General features: G+C 32.9%; 1 protein-coding gene across 2 annotated transcripts in view; it reads left to right on the top strand.

The window, feature by feature from the left end:
* slc1a7b (solute carrier family 1 member 7b) overlaps nt 1-21,186 on the top strand; it is an 81,357-nt gene that overhangs the window by 30,753 nt on the left and 29,418 nt on the right. For both annotated transcript variants that reach the window (XM_051096997.1, XM_051096996.1), the window contains one exon: nt 3,850-3,929. In XM_051096997.1, the coding sequence (XP_050952954.1) occupies nt 3,850-3,929 (80 nt within the window). The remainder of the gene's footprint in view (nt 1-3,849; nt 3,930-21,186) is intronic.

The following is a 21,186-nucleotide window of genomic DNA, read 5'->3' as shown; positions in this document are numbered from 1 at the left end:
GACGTCACACAATCTATAACAAGCATAAAATACAGTGTTTCTGCAACAATTATTCTGCCGTGGCCGTGTTCAGTGTCCCTGCTGGCAGCAGCTGCACACGCAAGTGCCTTCACAGCTGCCGGAAGAGGTCCGCTTTCAAATGCACATAATAGGCTAAAGCTTGCAAAGCTCAGGGAAAAGTAATTACCATGAATGTGTAGGGGGGAGATAATAAGATACTTGAATGAATCATTAATAAACTAGTGTTTTCTGAGCCAGTGTCGCCTAACCGTGTGTGTGTTTGTTTGTTGAATTTCTTACTCTGATAAATTAATTTACCCATTGAATAGTGCCATTAAATGCCAGTACGAATATCAATATGATGTAATAGAAAAATAATGTACACATATATTAATTGCATATTGAGCACCCCTGATATATATATATATATATATATCAGGGGTGCTCAATCCTGCTCCTGGAGATCTACCTTCCTGCAGAGTTCAGCTCCAACCCTGATCGAACACACCTGAACCAACTAATTAGGATCTGAAGCAGCACTTGATAATTACAGACAGGTGTGTTTGGTCAGGGTTGGAACTAAAATCTGCAGGAAGGTATATCTCCAGGAGCAGGATTGAGCACCCCTGATATATATATGGAATATATTTAATTTTCCTTAATGTAATTATTAAATAGGTCCCAATGAAAATGTGCTCGCAAAGTAAGATCTGGGGGTCGAATATTACGACACGCAAAGTGAATCGCGCACATGACTGGACAGAAAGTGAGGTTTCTACGAAAGGGATTTCTCCGTTAACAAGCCTCAAATCGAGGCATTATCTGGCATGCCCTTTAACTCAAGCTCTGATGTCTCGGTTCAAATATCATTTCACTAATTGACAGTCATTCAAGATTTAGAGATCCAAACTTGCTAATGATGTGGGAACACAAATTAGAAAAGCATATTTTGTGCATATAAGAACGTAATGGCATCTCTCATAAAGATGTGCGTCTTTACAAAGTAAACAATGGTCTAAAAAAAACACGTTGCCTCTTCGCTAATTAGCACACAAATACCATTGGTATACTACGTCCGCCGCCTCACCGGAAGTTGGACCCACGTTCTTTTTTACAGTAGCGCCCCCCAGAAACTTGTGGATAATGAAAGAGTTTTTTTTTTTTTTTTCTTTTTTGAATGTTTTTGTTTTAAAGTAGTAACTAATTTAAAGCTTTCTATAGATACATTTATCCTGACTGTAAGGCAAGTATTGGCTGAGTTTCGTCTCATTTTTGGGCAGCGCACAAAAGCACAACATTTTGTTGATATTGTGAGTGCATGCAAATAAAATTAGACCCTTTACCCTTTATGATATGCTTGAAGATTTTATTTCAGGCAAGTCGTGATGATTTGAGAGGGCAAAATTGATCTACTCACTGCCTGCCTCTGGCCGCTTGGTCGTTATTTTAAATAGCAAAAACGTTCCAAACATATTTATAAATTAACTTTATGAAGAAATGAAAAGATAAATAACCACGTTCCTATTAAAAGCAAAACTTAGCTATTTTAATGAATGCTTAGTGTAATGGGAAAGAGACAGAAAAGACTCGGGCTCCAGTCAGACTCGGTCCGGTAATTTTGTTGAGCTGTCGGACAAATATTTGTTTAATATTTACCGTTCTGTATACATTTTTATATACATATATATATTTACTTTAGTGTTTTGTAGGCTGAAATAAACACGCACGTTTGTTAATAATTTTGAGCCTCATTTTTTGTTTCAAAATTATTACATATATATATATATATATATACACACATACACATACACATATACTATATATGTACTCAATACTTGGTAGGGGCTCCTTTTGCTTTAATTACTGTCTCAATTCGGCGTGGCATGGAGGTGATCAGTCTGCGGCACTGCTGAGGTGATATGGAAGCCCAGGATTCTTTGACAGTGGCCTTCAGCTCATCTGCATTTGATTTGATTGGCGATCCGTGCCTGTATGGATAATTGCAATTAAATCTTTGTGTGAATTTATGTATTTATGAATGACATTTATTGACATTTAGATATTTAAACATTTGCTTTTACCAGCAAGCACTCATCCAAATATTTTATTTATAATTGTGTATGAGTCTGCGTGAGCACTGAGCAGTCTACGGAGTAGCGCTCTGAGTTTTAAGATGGATTAATTTCTCGGCTCTGGCAGTCCTGTGCTCTCATAGCACGACACAAAACCAGCAGAGCTTAAGCAAAGAGGCTTTCTCAGGGTCCTGACTGCAGGCCAAGCATCCAACCACTGAGAGAAAAAGAGAGAGAGATTTGACCGTTATCACCAGGCAGTTTCTTTAGTTTCGGACTGCAGATGAAGGGATGTGTTGCTCAGTAATATCTGCTGTTACCAGCTGTTTTCTGGAGTTTCCGAAGTTAACCATCCTTCTGTGTTGAGAAACTGCATACCACCTTGGTTTCTATGCAATATGCCAAAAATCTGCACTATAAAAAAACACTAAAGATTGATGTAAAAACAGAAAACCTCAGTTGTAGCTTGTCAGAGACAATATCTGACCCTGGACCACAAAACAAATGTCATAAGCTGAATAAATAAGCTTTCCATTGATGTATAGTTTGTCAGGATAGGACAATATTTGGCCGAGATACAACTTGAAAATCTGGAATCTGAGGGGGTAAAAAATCTAAATATTGGAAGAAAAAAAAAAAAAAAAAAAAACGCCTTTCAATTTGTCCAAATGAAGTTCAATGCATATTACCAATCAAAAAATTAAGTTTTCATATATATACAGTAGGAAATTAACAAAATATCTTCATGGAACATGATCTTTACTTAATATCCTAATGATTTTTGGCATAAAAGAAAAATCGATCATTTTGACCCCTTCTTGGTTTTTTGGCTATTGCTACAAATATGTGGGTTTATACTCAAAACAAGAATATATATCAGTCAGTGGGATCAGAAAAATAAACTTGTTTTCCCTTTGTAAAGATTTGGGAGATTTGGAGTTGTTTTAATTATACATTTTTTGCTTGTTCTTATAGGTCTTAAAAAGCCTTACATTTACGTTCACAAAACTCATGAAATAGTATCTAACATAATTTGTGTTTAGTGTAAATAGTATTTATTGCATTTTGCACATCATCTGCATTTTTATGTCTGATTATCAAACCCTTTGATGGTAAAATGATTCTCAAACGTCCTTTTAGAGCTGAAACGGTAACTGAGATAAAAAGAAAAAAATACCAAAAACAACACTTGAAAGAGTTTGTGAAACTCAACTAGACAAAAAATAGTTTTTTCTCTTTTTTTGTTGGATGATTCAGAAGATGAGTCTTCAATGTTGAGCAAACTAAAGTCATGCATTCATATTTTAGTGTTTTAAAAGCAAAAAACAATAAAGTCTTTTCTGTTTTTCAAAGTGTTTATTTTTTGGCATCGTAAGTAAAAAATATTCACAAAAGTTAAATATGAAATAAACAGTTTAACCAGTATTCAAACAGCCACCAGACATAATTTCTCAGTTGTGTGGGGAAACCTACTGATTTTGGATAATTTCTGGGAACATTAAAAGTCAAAACCTCAGCATGATGTCTGACAGCCATTTCATTCCTTTTGAACCAAAACCCAATACTCTTGAAACAAGCCCTGAGCACTGAACGGCACTGTCAGGCAACATTAACCTAAAGCCTGAGGTGCTTTTATAAAATCATCTTTCTCAGAACAATGGGAAAGAGGTCTCAAGGCCAAATCCATATTAACAATTCTCACATGTTGATTTTCATGTCTTTGAAAGTTGGGACTGGTCCATGTTTTGTTGATAGTTATGTCTCATTTCTACTCTAGGAAGTGAAATACTTCCAGTTTCCTGGAGAGCTGCTGATGAGGATGTTAAAGATGTTGATTTTGCCTCTGGTTGTGTCCAGGTAAGACTTGATATTGCTCCTGATGGATAACAAGCTGATTTTATGTCTGCAGATTCTCTGCTCGAAAAACATTTAAAACTACTGTTTAAAAGTTTGGGGTCTGTAAGATTTTTTTTTAATGCTTAAGAAAGAGGTCTCTTCTGCTCACCAAGCAGATTTAAAAATACAGTAAAATCAGTAATATTGTGAAATATTTTTACAAATTAAAATAACTGTTTTCTATTTTAATATATTATAAAATGTAATTTACTCCTGTTATATAAACTGAATTTTCAGCATCATTAATCCAGTCTTTAGAAATCATTCTAATATGCTGATTTGGTGATTTTCTACTCAAGAAACATTTATTATAAAAAAAAAAAAAAAAAAATCAATGTTGAAAACACTTGGCCTGCTTTACATGTATTGTGAAAACTGTAATAACATTTTTTTGGATCTTTGATGACTAAAATGTTTAAAAGAAGCATTTATTTGAAATATAAACATTATAAATGTCACTTTTGATCAGTCTGATCAGTCATCTAAACTAGCTTGAACCTCCTAGAAACCATGTTTCAAACATTTCATCTTTTTAGCTGGATTTCCAAAAGTTATTAATATAAATGTCAGCTTTATGAATAGTAACAAACTCAGCAATCCTGGCTTCATCTCACACTCCTGCCATCAGGTCGTTTTAATAAACCAATTTCTACATCATTAAAGAAATTGGCCCAGCTGTGCAAAACAAAAAGCCATTCTTGATTTAGTCATGTGCATCATGCTCACAAACACTGCACTGGAATTATTTGCAATCTTACTAAAAAAATAAGCCATCTGATCTGGGAAAACAAGCCCCAAAGAAGCACACCACAATAAAAGCAAGCCAAAATAAGCAACCCCTGTGCATTTGATTGTCAATGATCTCGAAAGAAAAGATGAATAAGGATTATTTGAGGTTGTAACACAGCCATAAACTTGAAACGTCCAATTCAAAGACAAACATTGGACCATTTGATGTTGAGATGAGTGTGAATTGCACAGCAGCGGGTTAAAGAGTCTGGCATCAATGGAAAGAGGAACTTGTATGGTCCTTCCACACAATTTCTAGGGCCCTATGAAATCTGTTTCAATTTTTCAAATCAATTCAAAAAAGATTTGAAAACATTCAATTTTTTTTTTCTTGTTTTCATTTTTCTAAACTCCTTTTTAATGGTAAATTCAATTTTATTAATCAAAGAGCATATCTAATTAATTAAAATCATGAAACACATACAATTTCACATCAATTTAATAAAGGTTTAACAAAAATGACATGTTTAGGGCCCTATGAAATGTTTTATTTTTTCTCACCATATGTTTTATTATGATCAAATTCTGTGTTTTAGCATGTCTAATTATTTGAATGCATACTTAATTTATTCATTTTTTTTTCCTAAAATAGCCTTATGAAAGGTTTTTTTTTACCCTCAGAAATTCTGTGTTTTGTATTTAAAATGTTCTGGTTATCGAATGAAGGCATACAACACTAATTTGATTAATCTTTTAATTTTTGAAAATTAAGCAAACTTTTTTTTTGGTAAACAAAGGAGAAGTTACTATTAAAATTAAAACATGGAAGAAATGTTGTTTGATTATACCCTAAAAAATAATGTTTGTTTCATTTTAGTAGTAGTAGTAATAGTAGTATTACATTTCTGGCACAATGTCTTCAAGTTAAACTGGACTTTTATTTTGAAAGGTTGCCATGTCAACCTTTACATTTCTGTGTGTCTATGATATGACGCTAGTTCTCCTAAAATGGAACGGTCAAATGCTGAAATCACCGCGAGCATCACGTACGCTTCAGTGTGTGTAGTAAACAAAACCACTCGTCTGCTACATCCATTAAAACAAAGACACACAGAACATGCAGGATTCACATTTTGCATCGTAATATCTACAGATACTAGTCCATACTGCAGTTGGATTTAAGTGTAATGACCTACTTTTGATTAATTCATTCAAACTTTGACAAATTCTGTGACATTCCGTGTTATTCGGTAGATTACTTTTTTATGACTGGATTCCGCGATTCTGTCCACATTTTCCGCGTAGCAGAAATCATAGGGCCCTAAATTTCTCAAGAAAATCCCATTCAGTTTCTGGAAGCACAGAGCTCTTGATATGTCAGCCTATATTTCCTTCAAATGTCTCATGTACATGAGAAGGAAAGTACATCCTAGTCTTCGTATGAGCACTGACTTTAGTGAATGAACCCTTTTAAAGTCTTTGAACCTGCCCAAGAGGTCAGTACGGCCAAAGCAGTTGTCAAAAAGTGGTGTAAATTGGTAAATAACACATAAATTGTGTATATATGACATTTTAACTTGTCAAAGAGAAATAATGTGGAGAGCCAAACACATTTAGTTTCCATTGTCTGAGATTTACTTTAATTATGTGCACTTTTCTGTTCAGTCTATGAAATGTTTTAATCATGCAAACGCCATACTTAATCAGAATGTACTCGTATTATAGTTCTCTAGGATTTTCTTCTTTTTCTTCTGATGAGCCTCAAATTAAACTGTGCCAGTATGTCTAGTTCAGTTAAGTTTGTCTTGTACCAAACACCTCACATTCATACAGACATTCACATCTTCTGAGACAAACTCATTAAAAACTTCTGGTTTGATATAATTAATCATGTCTGAAAAGTTTCTGTCTTTATTTGAGAAACCGTAATTGAAAAGTGTAATGTTCTTGTTCCAGTATGTGGGACAAAATAGTTTGCCAAGCTGGACATAAAAGTGTCAGACTTTAAAGTCAACATGAAACGCATTCACAACCCATTTTACTTTTATAATTACTGTATTTCCAAGTAAAACAATATGCAATAAGAGGAAAAAAAATGTGCTACAATAGTAACACATTTATTTTGTTATTTGCAATGAATATTTATAATGTTAAATTAGAAAATTAGAAAGTTTTTTGTTTTTTTTTGTCAGTGAGGTAAGAAAAATCTGTTTGCTTTTTTTGTTTGTTTTTTGCAGTGTAAGACCAGTAACATGCATAAATAAAGTAAAAAGTGTGAATTCCTTGTTGACTTTAAAATATGTGACCTGGGACCACAAAAACAGTCATAAGGGGCATTCGAAAATCTGGAATCTGAGTGTGCAAAAAATCTAAACATTAAGAAAATCACCTTTAAAGTTGTCCAAATTAAGTTCTTAGCAATGCATATTACTAGTCAAAAATTAAGTTTTTACATATTTATGGAAGGAAATTTATAAAATATCTTCATGGAACATGATCTTTACTTAACATCCTAATGATTTTTGACGTATTTGCTTAAAAAAAAAAAACTGTGTGTGCTTTTTTGCAGTAGCAAAAATATCATTATATTAGGTACAGATAGAAAAGCATGCAGGTCCCACTGGGAAGTCTTCATTTGTACATTTAAAAATGAAATAAATGATAGATTTAGAGTGGTTTTCAAATCAGCAGATGCTGTGAGAATCTGATATAACAGTTTGTTCGAGAGCATTTAAGGTGAGGGCAACGACTAGCATGATTTAATACTGAAGAGTTCAGGAGTTACTGAGTTCAGAAAAGGTAAACTTTTTTTTTTTTTCAGCTTCCTCATTTTGGTCCTTGACACAGCAGCTTTGTGAAAGAGGATTTTATTCATGGTCTCCCACAGGTCCTTTGTATCCAAAGTCTACATCACCACAGAGTTCAGAGTTCAGATTACTTTTGAAACTCCCACCAATGTCAGCATGCTAAATGAACCCCCCTTTTTACTGTTCACTTCTTTCAGTCTAAAAGAAATTTCAATTCATTTTAAAAGATTTCTGATGTTTAATGCACTGTAGTGGCATAGTTTGAGTCTGGTTTCATGTGTGATGCACTAAGGTTATAACTGCTAGAACTGCATTTGGGGAAGCTATACTGTACAAACTTTATAGCTTGAATTTAATGAAACAGCATTGCACCAACTTTGGGAAGGCAATACTATAGGTCGGCCGATATTGGATTTTACAGATACCAATAACTAGGTTGGACCACACTGGCCGATACCGATTAATCGACTACAGTTTTTAAAATGGATACTGAACGGAAAATAAATACTGCTCTACTATTTAAAAAAAAGTTGCCTACTGAACCATACTTTGTAAATTAATAAAAATCTGAATATTAATTATATAGTGATCATTACAGTTAGTTCATTGTTCATTAATTTTAACAAAAGCAACTGAATTTTTTAAAATATATCAGTAAATGCTGAAATGAACACACACAAGGAACAATACTTCTGTTCTACAGCTTTTATCAATCTGAATGTTACAAATGGACTCGTATTGTAAAGTCTTACCATTACATCAACAATCAAGCTAAAGATGACCATCTTTAAATATTTACACAAAGGACACAGTATTGAAATTGCAAACATATGGATATTGTGTACTTTCACAATTTAACTGCTTCTGTTCTAGAACATCTGTGGTTATCTAATCAAAGCATAAAAATATGTTAGTCACACAATGGGCAAAAGTGCAGCGCCACATCTAGAAGAACTTGCAGCTATCCGGTATCACACACACTGGACGTGTCACGTTCAAATCATGCGGCGGTCTACAAGACTTTATTTGATCACCGAACGCGCAAAAGTATACTGCTGTCCTTTCTCCACTAATGCAGCATCTAGTCAACAAATTCATCGCTTAGTAATGACATGAAAACACGCACTACAGTATAATGAAATAATGCCAATAACCAATTACCGTTCCGCCAAACAACTATCGATGCAGATTAACCGATATATCGGTCGACCTCTAGGCAATACACTACTGGAATTTATTTCAAGTGTTGTTTCAGACTACTGAAAAACAAAATCTAAAAAAAACAAAAAACAAAATGCATATAGATCTAAAGGTGTGAGCACTGAAAAAAAACTGGTGTATAGAAACAATTTTTACTCAGATACTTGCTAGTATCACATAGTATATTTCACAAACAAACACAATGAAACAGTATTTTTCTGTAAAAACTACTCCAATAATCTTTTTATATTTACTAGAATCTTTTCTTTACTCATTTTTTTTTCTGTTCATGTATGATTCACACTGATTTATATAACATTTTATTCCTAAAAACATTGTATTTTTTTCTGCCAGTTGACAGTGTTTTCTGATTTATAGAGGTAATAACCATAGATATCCAAAATCCAATCTGTAAAAACCTTTACAACTCTAATATGCGAGTAAAATAAAACAAGAATTTTGAACCTGCCTTTATCCAACAATCATATATATGGTCTAGAAATTAGTGCATTTAATTAGATAATGCCTCATTTGCATATTTAATCACACAATTGCTCTTAATGTAGCCATTTAAAAAAAAAAAAAAAAAAAAAAGAACATATCTATAATATACAATTTTTGTCAAAATGAACTGATTGACAGAGGTTAGCAGTGTGGAAAAAAAAGGCACTTTTACAAGAATTTTCAATGTGTAGAAAAGTGATGTGCCCATCAAACACTCTATTGAACTTTTCACTAATACGTATGTGCCCTGAGTTTGAACTACTCATTTTTCTATCTCAGTCACAAAACATACAATGTAATGACCTACAATATCTCTGGGTGTTTTGTTAGCAAGGCTTCCATTAGCATCTCAGTTTACGCCAATCTTGCATCACTTTTGACTTTGTGACATCAGACTTGCTCTGTTTGTTTCCTCTGAAACCGAGGGATGGAAGAAAACCAACCAGGTTATTCTTACCCATCTGAGCATTCGTCAGATGCATTAAGTAAATTATAAAATCAACGTGAAGACTCCAAGAAACAATATGAAAGGTTGTTTGATGCAGTTTGGAGTGTTTACTTCTAAATTGCCCTCTATGGTCTTGGTTATTAGAGTCTCTAATAACCCCTCTTGCACAAATTGGTTGAAATTCTCTCTTGCATGTGAGCTTCTGACATGTAGCAAGACTATTTTGTAAACCACATAGTGCATTTGATGCTTTGAGACTGAAATGAACATCATTTATGCATTTGTTTCCATAAAAACATGTCAGATTGTACGTAATTGCCTTCAGATATGATCCATGTTGCGTTTGCACACGTTCATGGCTGTGAATAGTTGACATTATGGATCAGCCTAGAACAGGCTATTTACCAGTGGTCCTGAAGCAAGATCCTGTCAATTATACATCTGTAAGGAATAGTGAGTGCTCTGAGGGTATTAATTAGTTGGAAACAGAGGAAGTTTTTACAGATTGCTTCTGAATATGCATTAGAAGTCTTCAGATTGCAGTTTATTCTGTGTGTGCGCAATTTACAATTCTCTCTTGGGGTTTAAAAGACAACTAATATTCAGTAATATCATTTATCTTACGGTACTGACACTATGAAACGAGACAAAATTTTAACTGAATTGAGCTCGAACTGAATTGAATCAACACCAAAGTGCTTTGAGCTAAATAACACTATTGTCTTCTGTAAAACTGTGTATAGCTGAATTGAACTAATTTCAAAATTGATTAACTTTATTGAAATGAACTGAAACAACTAAACTGAGCTGAATAATGACACTATTTTTTTGCAGAGCTGCTTTACAGCTGAAACTGAATTAGTTTCCTCTGAATACTGTAATAGAAAAAGGCACAGGCTGAAATATTAAAACTGAATTATGTATCCCAATATGAAATGCACTTGACCTTTACTTTCTACTGTAAATCATAATTTAGAAATAATGTCATGCTTGACTTTTAACATCATCTTGACTGATTATTTTGCACAAAATTAGATTTCAAGCAATCATGATGTGAGGTCATGTGACACTGTCTGAAATGTGTGCTTTTGCATTGTAGAATTCAATTCTGAACTTACAAATTAATGTATACTGTGCTAGAATTTTTAAAGCAAAGCCATATTTATCACTTTTAATGGTGTAAGATACGAAAGTATCAGATAACAAGAACCTTATTTTGGAATATTGCCTTTTTGTTGCCAGGCGCTTCATAAGAGACATATCTAAAATAGATCATGTTTAAACCGAAACTAACTATTGATTTAAATCCCATTTCTGCAGTACTATCCAGCTCTTGTATTATTTCTTTCACAGTCTAGTATTGACGAATATCTCCCAGGACATTGTGAGAGCCAGTAACTGATGTCAGTAAATCTGATTTCAAGTTCTTGGCAGTTGAGCATGTCTAATCAAAACACGCAGATATGACGCATTTCCATAATCTGGCGGCTTTTGGTCTTGTAAACTGTTTAACAGACAGTCTTACTCCATTCAGTAGATCAGATGCTAATGCAGTCGCTTGTTCTTAAAAGTGAAATGTATTTGGCACAAATAAAAAAATTAATGAAATTGAATATATTATTTTTTTATTTGCATGACTATATACACTACCAGTTTTTGAACAGTAAGATTTGTTTTTAAGATGTTTTTAAAGAAATCTCTTCAGCTCACCAAGCCTGCATTTATTGATCCAAAGTACAGCACAAATAGTAAAATTGTAAAATATTTTTACTATTTAAAATAACTCTTTTCTATTCGAATATATTTTAAAATGCAATTTATCCTGTGATTTCAAAGCTGAATTTTTAGCATCATTACTCCAGTCACATATTCCTTTAGAAATCATTCTAATATTCTGATTTGCTACTCAAAAAATATTTATTATTCTTTTTATGTTGTAAACAGCTGAGTAGATTTTTTTTCAGGTTTCTTTGATGAATAGAAAGTTCAGAAGAACAACTTTTATCTGAAATAGAAATCTTTCGTAACATTATAAAAATGTCTTTACCATCACTTCTGATCAAATTAAAGCATCCTTGCTAAATAAAAGCATTAATTTCTATAAATTCTGACCCCATAAAAATTATATATATGTATATAAAGAAGTACTCAACCGTTTTAAATATTGATAATAATAATAATAAAAATAATCAGCAATCAGCAAAGCAAATAAGCACATTAGAATGATTTCTAAAGGATCATGCGACTTGGACTAATGATGCCAAAAATCTAGCTTTGATCACAGGAATAAATTACGTTTTTAAAATATATTCAAATAGAAAGTTAGTTATTCTGAACAGTAAAAATATTTCACAATATTACTGCTTGTGCTGTAATTTGGATCAAATAAATGCACATTTGGTGAGCAGAAGAGACTTCTTTAAAAAACATTAAAAATCTTACTGTTTAAAAACTTACACACACACAAATTTGAAGACACAAGTTTCCTTATTCGACTCAATTCAGTTCAATGTCTCATCCGATAGTATCTGTAAGCAACAGTGAATGATGCTAAATCATTTTTCTTTGTTCTCTGATAGTCTATATTATTGACATCAATCAGGACAACTATTCATCGCACAAAAACATACTATAGAAGCACATATGATAAACCTGAGATAAACATGAGAGTGTGACTCGCTTAACAATGAGAGGAAATTCAGTGGAGCCAAAGCAATTTCAGAATCATTCGATTCATCTATAGATCCAGTGGGCTTTGACATTGAAATGAACTCTTGTTCAGCCACTGCCTTGAGTGATGCATGTAAATGGTTTGTGCTGCATCTGTGTTGCCTGGCATTGATGTAATCAAGATCAATTGTAGAATGATGACATGCTATAGATCTGCTGTCACTCACTACTGAGATGCATGCATTAAAATGTATCAAAATGTATCATTTGTAATATGCATTGGTAAGAACTTAATTTGGACAACTTGGCGATTTTCTCAATAATTAGATTTTTTGAACCCTTAGATTCCAGATTTCCAAATAGTTGTACCAAATATTGTTCTATCCTAACAAACCATACATCAGTGTAAAGCTTATTTATGAAGCTTTCAGATGTATAAATCTCAATTTGAAAAAATTGACCATTATGACTGGTTTTGCAGTCAAGGATCACATATGTGAGAATATAAATAGCACTAGGAAAATGCACACGCTGTAAGGACTATTTAAGGATAATTATGAGGCTTTTGAATTCTTTATAAAGCCTGAAACACCTTTAAAGATGTGGCATGATGATATAAAGATGTATGTGTGTGTTTACATGAATTGTATGTGGTGCAAAGTTTAATCCTTACAGGATTTGCAGCCAAGGCTATTCTTAATCATAGAACTGGACAATACACATATTTTTAATATTTATGATACATTCACAATGATTGTGCTGACACTATAAAATAATGAAACACTGCAATGATTCATTACAATGAACGTTAATATTTTTAAAAAGTCTCTTCTGCTCACCACGGCTGCATTTGTTTGATCAAAAATGCAGTAATATTGTGAAATAATATTACAATTTCAAATAACTGTTTTCTGTTTTAATATATTTTAAAATGTAATTTATTACTCTGATCAAAGCTGAATTTTCAGCATCATTACTCCAGTCTTTGGTTTTACATGATCCTTCAGAAATCTTTCTTTCTTTCTTTTTTTTTTTTTTGTATTAAACATTTTAACAATTTTAATTTGCTTAGTTGAAATAACTGAAAAAATGTCATTCTTTCTGAGCCAAATTAGAACATTTTATCCACACATGCTCAAACAATTCACAGCTTTGATTTGCATTTAAAGACACCAGCATGAGGGTGTCAAAACACACACACAGAAACTGTTGCGAGTGCGTCATTTTGGGATGAAGGAGAGAGCAAAATGAGATGGAGAGCAGCTCTCAAATTAATTTGTTATTTTACCACCACAGTTGTGGAGGCGAATTTATCAGGTAATTTCACTGTCATTTCCTCAATAAATCCTTCAGAGAAATCAATTAAATTCAGAAACAAACTATCAAACAACCTCACACGCACACACAAAATTTTGACTTACCCCTAGATCACTACAGTAAGCCTATAATCATCATTATGTGTATTTTAAAGTTGTCGGGATGGATTTCCCCAAAAACAGCATGCTTTCATCATTCATCCGTGCGTGTTTCAGTCACAGCCATAAATAAGAGATAGAAAGTCAGGATACTATTATATGCAGTGGAATTAGCTTGAACACACAACAACCAAACCTCAAACCAAAGAGAGTTTGCAAGCAAAAAGAGAAAGCAACAGAACCAATAATAAAACACGAATCAAGTTTGCATAGCTTCACATTTGCTGTATAGAGTGTTTTAACGACACGTCATCAGTCGGCCATATTGGTGGCAAAAAACGTAAACAATGCTACTAAACTGAACGAAACTCGCATATTTTACAGATTACTGCTGCTGAAAATGGTCAATTATTGTCATGTTTTAGGCTGTACTAATCAGTCAGGAAAAACATTTGGAGTACTATAGACTACCAAAAGTTATAACAAATCAAGGAGAAGAGTGCAAAAAACTGTCTGAGGAACAAAAGGCATTTGTGGTTGGCCAAAATAAACCAGAATTTGCAGAGCAAGAATCTTGACAACATTCGTGTTTGTTTTAATCATTTCCAGTCACACAGGTGATAAATTGGGCTAATATCTTAATTAATACTGCTCGTTCTTATCTTTACCGCCTATTAACCTTAGTTCGTCTAAATATCGTGCCATTTCCTGCTTACTTAGTTCTTCTCTTTAAGATTTAGCATCTTCCATGTATTTTTTCTGTGGTTTAGACAACATAACAATAATTATAAATTAGCAGAACAATGTATTTGGTAGTACAATAACTGTGCAATCACTGCTGTTGTTTACATCCGAGTATTGCCAATATGGCTGAGCATCCAGGTAATTCACCAAGCTGTGAAGTTGACTAGGTGCCCTCTATTGACTAGATTCACCAAATGTTTATGCTGGTAACAAAGCTTGACATAATTAAAACTAGTTCCTGCTTTGCTCTATTTGCTTATAAATCGCTTTGCCAAGTTGTACGCTAATTTTTTACTGTTATCTGATATGAATAGCAATCATTATGTCTAACCTCAGCATTGCCAAACTTTTTTTAAAACAATTAAACAAGTCCAAACAACAGCATCATATGCAACTTACCTGTTCAATCCGCGTTTTTTTCCTTATTGGGAGAGTTTTGATGATGTTATTAGTTTAAGATTAGCATTGATACCATCAAATAGTACGTAGATCATCCATAACCATCAAATCAACAGATTCATCCGCACAGCGGTGCCGAAGCACAACTCACGTGACGAGCAAAACAATGTTCTTCCGCAGTAACGTAATTTTAAGCTTCAACCGCTAGAGCGTCAAAAGTAAATAGTATAATGTAAAAAATCATTACCCCATACACAATCCTTTGATGCTGTTGTGACAGATATCAGCCTGTACAAATGATAATTTCTTCTAAAAGACCATAGCTGTAGTAGCATGTGTAGCATGATAAGCAGGTGTTCATTTCTCATGACTATGCTATACTTTACATTGAAAATGAGTTACATCATCATCATCATTACACATGTATGTGTGTGTGACAACAATTTTTAATATATTTATACTACATACATATAATTTACATTTGTTATATAAATAATAAATATGAGAACATTTACACTAGTCAAAAGTTTTTACTGTTTCAAATAACTGTTTTCTATTTAAATATATTTTAAAATGTAATTTAAGCTACATTTCCAGCATCATTCTTATATGCTGATTTGCTGCTCAAGAAACACTAGTACTATTATTATCAATATTTAAAACAGTTGAGTAAATTTTTTCAGGATTCTCTGATGAATAGAAAGATCCAAAGATCAGCATTTATCTGAAATAAAAAGCTTTTGTAATATTCTACAATATACCATTCAAAAGCTTTCAGTATAATTGTGTTGTTGTTAATTTTTGAAATTAATACTTTTATTGAGCAAAGATGCTTTAAATTGTGATAAATACATTTACAATGATACAAAAGATTTCTATTTCAGATAACTGCTGTTCTTATGAATGTTCTATTCATCAAAGAAACCTGAAAAACTTCTACTCAGCTGTTTTCAACATAATATTGTTTTTGAGCAGTAAATCAGAATATTAGAATGATTTCTGAAGGATCATGTGACTGGAGTAAAGATGCTAAAAATCAGCTTTGAAATCACAGGAATACATTACATTTAAAAAAAAATATCAAAATAGAAAAAATGTACTGTTTTTGCTGTACTTTGGATCAAATAAATGCAGGCTTGGTGAGCAGAAGAGACTTCTTTAAAAACATACAAAAACTTACTACTTTTCAAACACACACACATCATATTCAAAAACATCAATTTTATGTTTTATTAAAAAAAGCGAAACAGCTTGCACACAGTCCATAAAACAAATTCTAGAGAGGTAAATAAAGGCAGTCGTCCCATTTGTCCGTCCATCTCTCCAGCCACACGCTTCATTTGAGTGCGTATGCAGATATTTGTGGAAGCTAAATCTCGGGTCACGTCACGCCGCTGATCTGGCTGTCAGAGATTCAGAGGGGATTTGTTGTTTTGAAGTCGACCCACTGATGCATGCGATGACACTGACTGCGAGATGATGCTGATGAAGGTGCGACTGCCAGGCTTTCTTTTCCTCTCTCAGGAAAACAGGCTGTGTGCAGAGATGTGTGGGATGTGACATTTACAGGAGAGACGAAAGGCAGAATTTTTCCCCTAAAAGCACATGTGAATACACCTAAACAGCTTATATCTTCTTTTAAATCCTTTTATCCATTCAAAACATGCAATGATATATAAAAATGCTGTAACTTATGCCATGCAAAGGCACAAAGCATTTGCAAACACATAGTATGCGTAATTAGAAACTCAACTTTAAAGGGTTATGTCTGTATTGTTGTAGACCTTGAAAGCAGCATGTCACAATGCATCAAAACTTAGGCCCGGAACATTACTTTATTCAGGTGCACGAACACTTCCAGCAGTGCCAGCTTTAATACGGCAATTTTTTTGTTCAACAACGTATATGGCTTGGCGTTCTTCACATAGCTGCAAGACTCACTTCCTACTTTTGTCACGCCGGAGCAATTGTTTGAAGAGATTTAAAAATGTCTGAATGTCATCGCATTGCATTTTGTACACTACAGTTATTGTTTTATGTACTTAAAAATCAGTGAATAAGTGTTTAAGTGTTTAAAAAGTGCTTGCGCAATGTTCCATTAAAATAAATGCCACTCGTTTATGTTCTCATCTAAAGCAGTGACATTTATGCATTTTGAAGTGTGGCTTAAGTGCCCAAATCATTTTTGACACAGTGTGCATTTATTCATAGAGATTATGATGCTAGTTCTGATATGAAGAATGAACTGAACATATGCTTCATTTTTCTGATGATGATTGTTTCCTCTCCACTGATAAGGGTCAAAACCCACACTTTAAACAGGAGCGGATAAAGAGAGAGAGAAATAGATTTGATATTTCCTTAATAAATCCATCAGCACGCAAGTCCACACTGAAACGTCACCGCGGCTGGATACGGATTACCCACAATGCTCATCAGGGTCACAACCTTCAACAAGAGGATGGACTGCATGCAAACATGCCAGTTTACACTGACCTGACATCAGCTGTGGTGTGTTAACATCAGAATGAGAAGGTCACGGTCTGAGAGGTGCACACTTGAATACTTAAAACTCGTCAGTCTGTTATTTCTGCCATGGAATAAAAAAATAAAAATAAAAATGGTCATCACTACTTTTTATTGCACAATAGTGATTTTTTTTTTTCTCTCAGTTTTAGGATTAAAACATTATAAATAATTCATTTTCGGAATGAAATGTTTCGTGAAGTTCTGATCTGAATCAAATGATTCAGGAACCCACTATAAAAATTCCAAACCTAATCAAATGATTTGAAAACTCGCTACGAAGTTCGGATTTGAATCAAATGATTCACAAATCCGCTCCGAAGTTCCAGATCCGATCTAAATCAAATGATTCATGATAAGCGCTATGAAGTCCCGATGTAAGTCAAGTGATTCATGATATGCGCTTTGAAGTCCCGATCTGAATCAAATGATTCGTGATCCGTTCGGAGCACTTCCAATAGTTTAACTGATTCGGAGTTTCAAAAAGCTCCGTTTCAACCAACACTACGTGTTTTTTAAAACCATTACAAGTGATGCTGAAATTCAGAAAAAGAATGGCTCTTTTTAATCTGGTTTTTGCAAGTGATTCTAGTGGTTCCAGCGTAAATGACTCAATTTAATCGGTTTGTCTGTTCCTCCGCTTTTTGCGCCTTCAGCCTTGATTATACAATACTGTCAGTACTACTACTGGATTAGCTCGCTAATTTAATGACATTAACTGAAAAAAAGCAAAAAAGTATGATGTTTACAAATAAAATATCCATATTTTCATCCCGAAGACACAAATCTACACTGTAAAGTTTACCTTACTTAGATATAATTTGTTATCTTTACTTAGTTGCTATACTTACTAGGTTTTAGTAGCTTACTAGCTTCTTTCAAGCGAGTAAAACAATTTACTTACTGCTTTGAGTGACGCTTACTTAAAATATTCAAGTAGCCACAAAGGAACCAATGACATTAATAAACCAGTGAGAGGCAGCAGTGCAAAAATATGTTGCTAATTTGCAAAATATCAACAGAAGAAGAAGAAAAGTTTTTGAGGTGGCAGTTGTTAATCTGCAGTTATTTTTCACTAGTTACATTCACTCATTTCCCAAAGTCATCTTGAATGTTGTTTCAATACAACTGTATATTTGAGAGAACATCACATAAGCTGACTTCATAAATTGATGTTGATTTTCGTAAAATCTTGTTTGCGTGTCTTTTTTTTTTTTTTTTTACTTACCATTATAGTGATTAATGTTCCCTTTGGTTGGGCACTTGGAACTTTGTTTTCTTATCATAATTTTTTTTCCTATTGATGCAGCAATGCAACACAAATTCATAATTTTTTGATTTCAAGGGATGAGAAGTAATAAATTGTTTGCTTTTAGAAGATAACCTTCTATTTAGTTAAATCTTTTAATTCTTTAGCCAATGTATTTTTTTGTATTTATTAATGATCTTTTACAATTTCATTGTTTTTCATGAACACCTTCAGAAACTTTATTGGGTTGAGACAATCCTTTAATATTTGCAGTACTGTGCTAAAGTCAGACTTCAACATTCAGCACATGAATCACAACAATGGTAACAATTAAATTTTATGTATTTTTATTAATTGTGACAATAACCATTTTATTATTTTATTTTCTCTTTTTGTTGTGCTACTACTGACACAAGTCAGTAAATAAAATTAGCAAATAAAAACATCAACAGTAAAACAAAGCAATTGCATAATTTATTCATGCTGCAATGCATTCTGGGAGTGTAGCTATACTCAGTCAAGAGTAAACCTCAAGTAAAAGATCAAGTACCCCCTACAGTTCTTTTTTAGTTACTAGAACTCTTGTGTAAATAAACTATACTAAGCATTTGTCAGTACAACATACTATTCCTATTTCACTTAGTGAAATAGTTTTTTTTTTAAGGCAATCGGTTTGCATGCTTTTTTTAAGTAAGCCCAACTAATTAGATTTTACAGTGTACGAACATATAAGGTGAGGTAATAACTTTAACGTTACTGCTAGTGAAACACTCTATTAATATGACGAGCTGCACTTCAAAATACATGTTAGATGGAAACATTGTGCATTATGATCGAGTTTGTAACTTAATTCACTATATTTTAAATAATTTGACCACTGCAATTCACGGTCTGAGAGGTGTTCCTACAGGAATTTAAAATGCAAAACGCTAAGTATTCACACTTGAATACTTAAAACTCATCAGTCTGTTATTTTGCCATGGAACAAAAAAAAAATAAAGATAAAAATGGTAATTACTACTTTTTATTGCACAATTCTGACTTTTTTTAATAAATTGTGCAATAAAATAATATTACAATTTCTAATAACTGTTTTCTTTTTCTTTATATTTTAAAACAATGTATTCCTGTGATCAAAGCTGAATTTTCAGCATCATTACTCTAGTCTTTAGTGTCACATGATCCTTCAGAAATCATTCTAATATGCTGATTTGCTGCTCAGGAAACATTTCTGATAATAATCAATGTTGACAACAGTTGTGCTGCATTATATTTTTGTGAAAACTGATATATTTTTTTCAGGATTCTTTGATAGAAATAATTTTTTGAAAGCATTTCTGTAAAATAGAAATTCTTTGTATTACAGAAGTTTTACTGTCACTTTCGAGCAACTTCATGCGTCCTTGCTGAATAAAAGTTTTCATTTAAGAAAAAAAAGCCTTGGCGAAAATAAGAGACTTCATTCAAAAACATTAAAAACATGCAATTGTGCACATCGTTTTTCTATGATTCATGGGATGAGAAGTTAATTCTTGACATCACGAGTAATGTCAAGTACGGTCTTTAATTCTTTAATTAAAATACTTATAACTTATAATGTAATGCAGCGATTCTTTTCAGAGCTCGTTGATGTTGCTCCTGGCTTTGAATCTATTACTGAAGGATTAACATGTAAAATATGGAGCTAAGGCCATCAAAAAACAGATGTACATTTATGTATGCATTTTTAGACTTCTGACCATAGTTTCATGTAATCTAAAGTTTTTATTTATAGCTATGGTAGCTAACATACCCAGAATTCATAAAGCAAGTTTTTCATGTTAGCATATTTATCATACAATATAACATAAAACAAAAATAATTTAATTTGTTTCCTGCTAGCTAAATTTCACACACATAAACAAAAATCTGTCTCTAAACCTCTCTTTTCTTTATTCAAAGTTGATCTAGACAAGTATATGGAAACTGTATCTCTGTATTTATCCTATTTGCCCTCTTAAGGTGTAAATTTATTATTTTATTTATTTATTTAGTTAGCCTGGCAACACATACTTTACAGAAATTAACCATGGTTTTACTACAAAACACACACACAGTGGTTAATATAGTTATACCACGATAACAACAAATTAACCATGGTTTTTCTACACTGACAATAGTTTAATATAGTATTTGTAGTAAAACTGTGGTTATACAATGGTAACCAATACGCCAAGAAAACATGATTACTACACTTTTACTGTAATAAAACCATTGTTAATTTTCTTAAGGGATTTATATCTGTGTATACTTTCTTTCTTTTTCTTTGTTTTGTTTTAATAACTCTACTGCCTTAATAGTTTGATGTTTTGTACTGTTTAATAAAAAAGAAAGAAAGTAAGAAATCACAAAAAAAGACTTGTGATACGCTCCGAAGTTCCGTGTTGAATCAAAAGGTCCACGAGGGTCAAAACAACCCAGTTGCTGGGTATGTCCATATTTTACCCAGCACTAGGGTGGTTTTAACCCAGCAGTTTGTAGAGTTAAT

The sequence above is a fragment of the Labeo rohita genome, chromosome 23 (assembly GCF_022985175.1).
Source record: "Labeo rohita strain BAU-BD-2019 chromosome 23, IGBB_LRoh.1.0, whole genome shotgun sequence".
Taxonomy (NCBI): Eukaryota; Metazoa; Chordata; class Actinopteri; order Cypriniformes; family Cyprinidae; genus Labeo; species Labeo rohita.
Note: the sequence above shows the minus strand (reverse complement) of the source record. Positions and strands in the feature narration are given on the sequence as shown.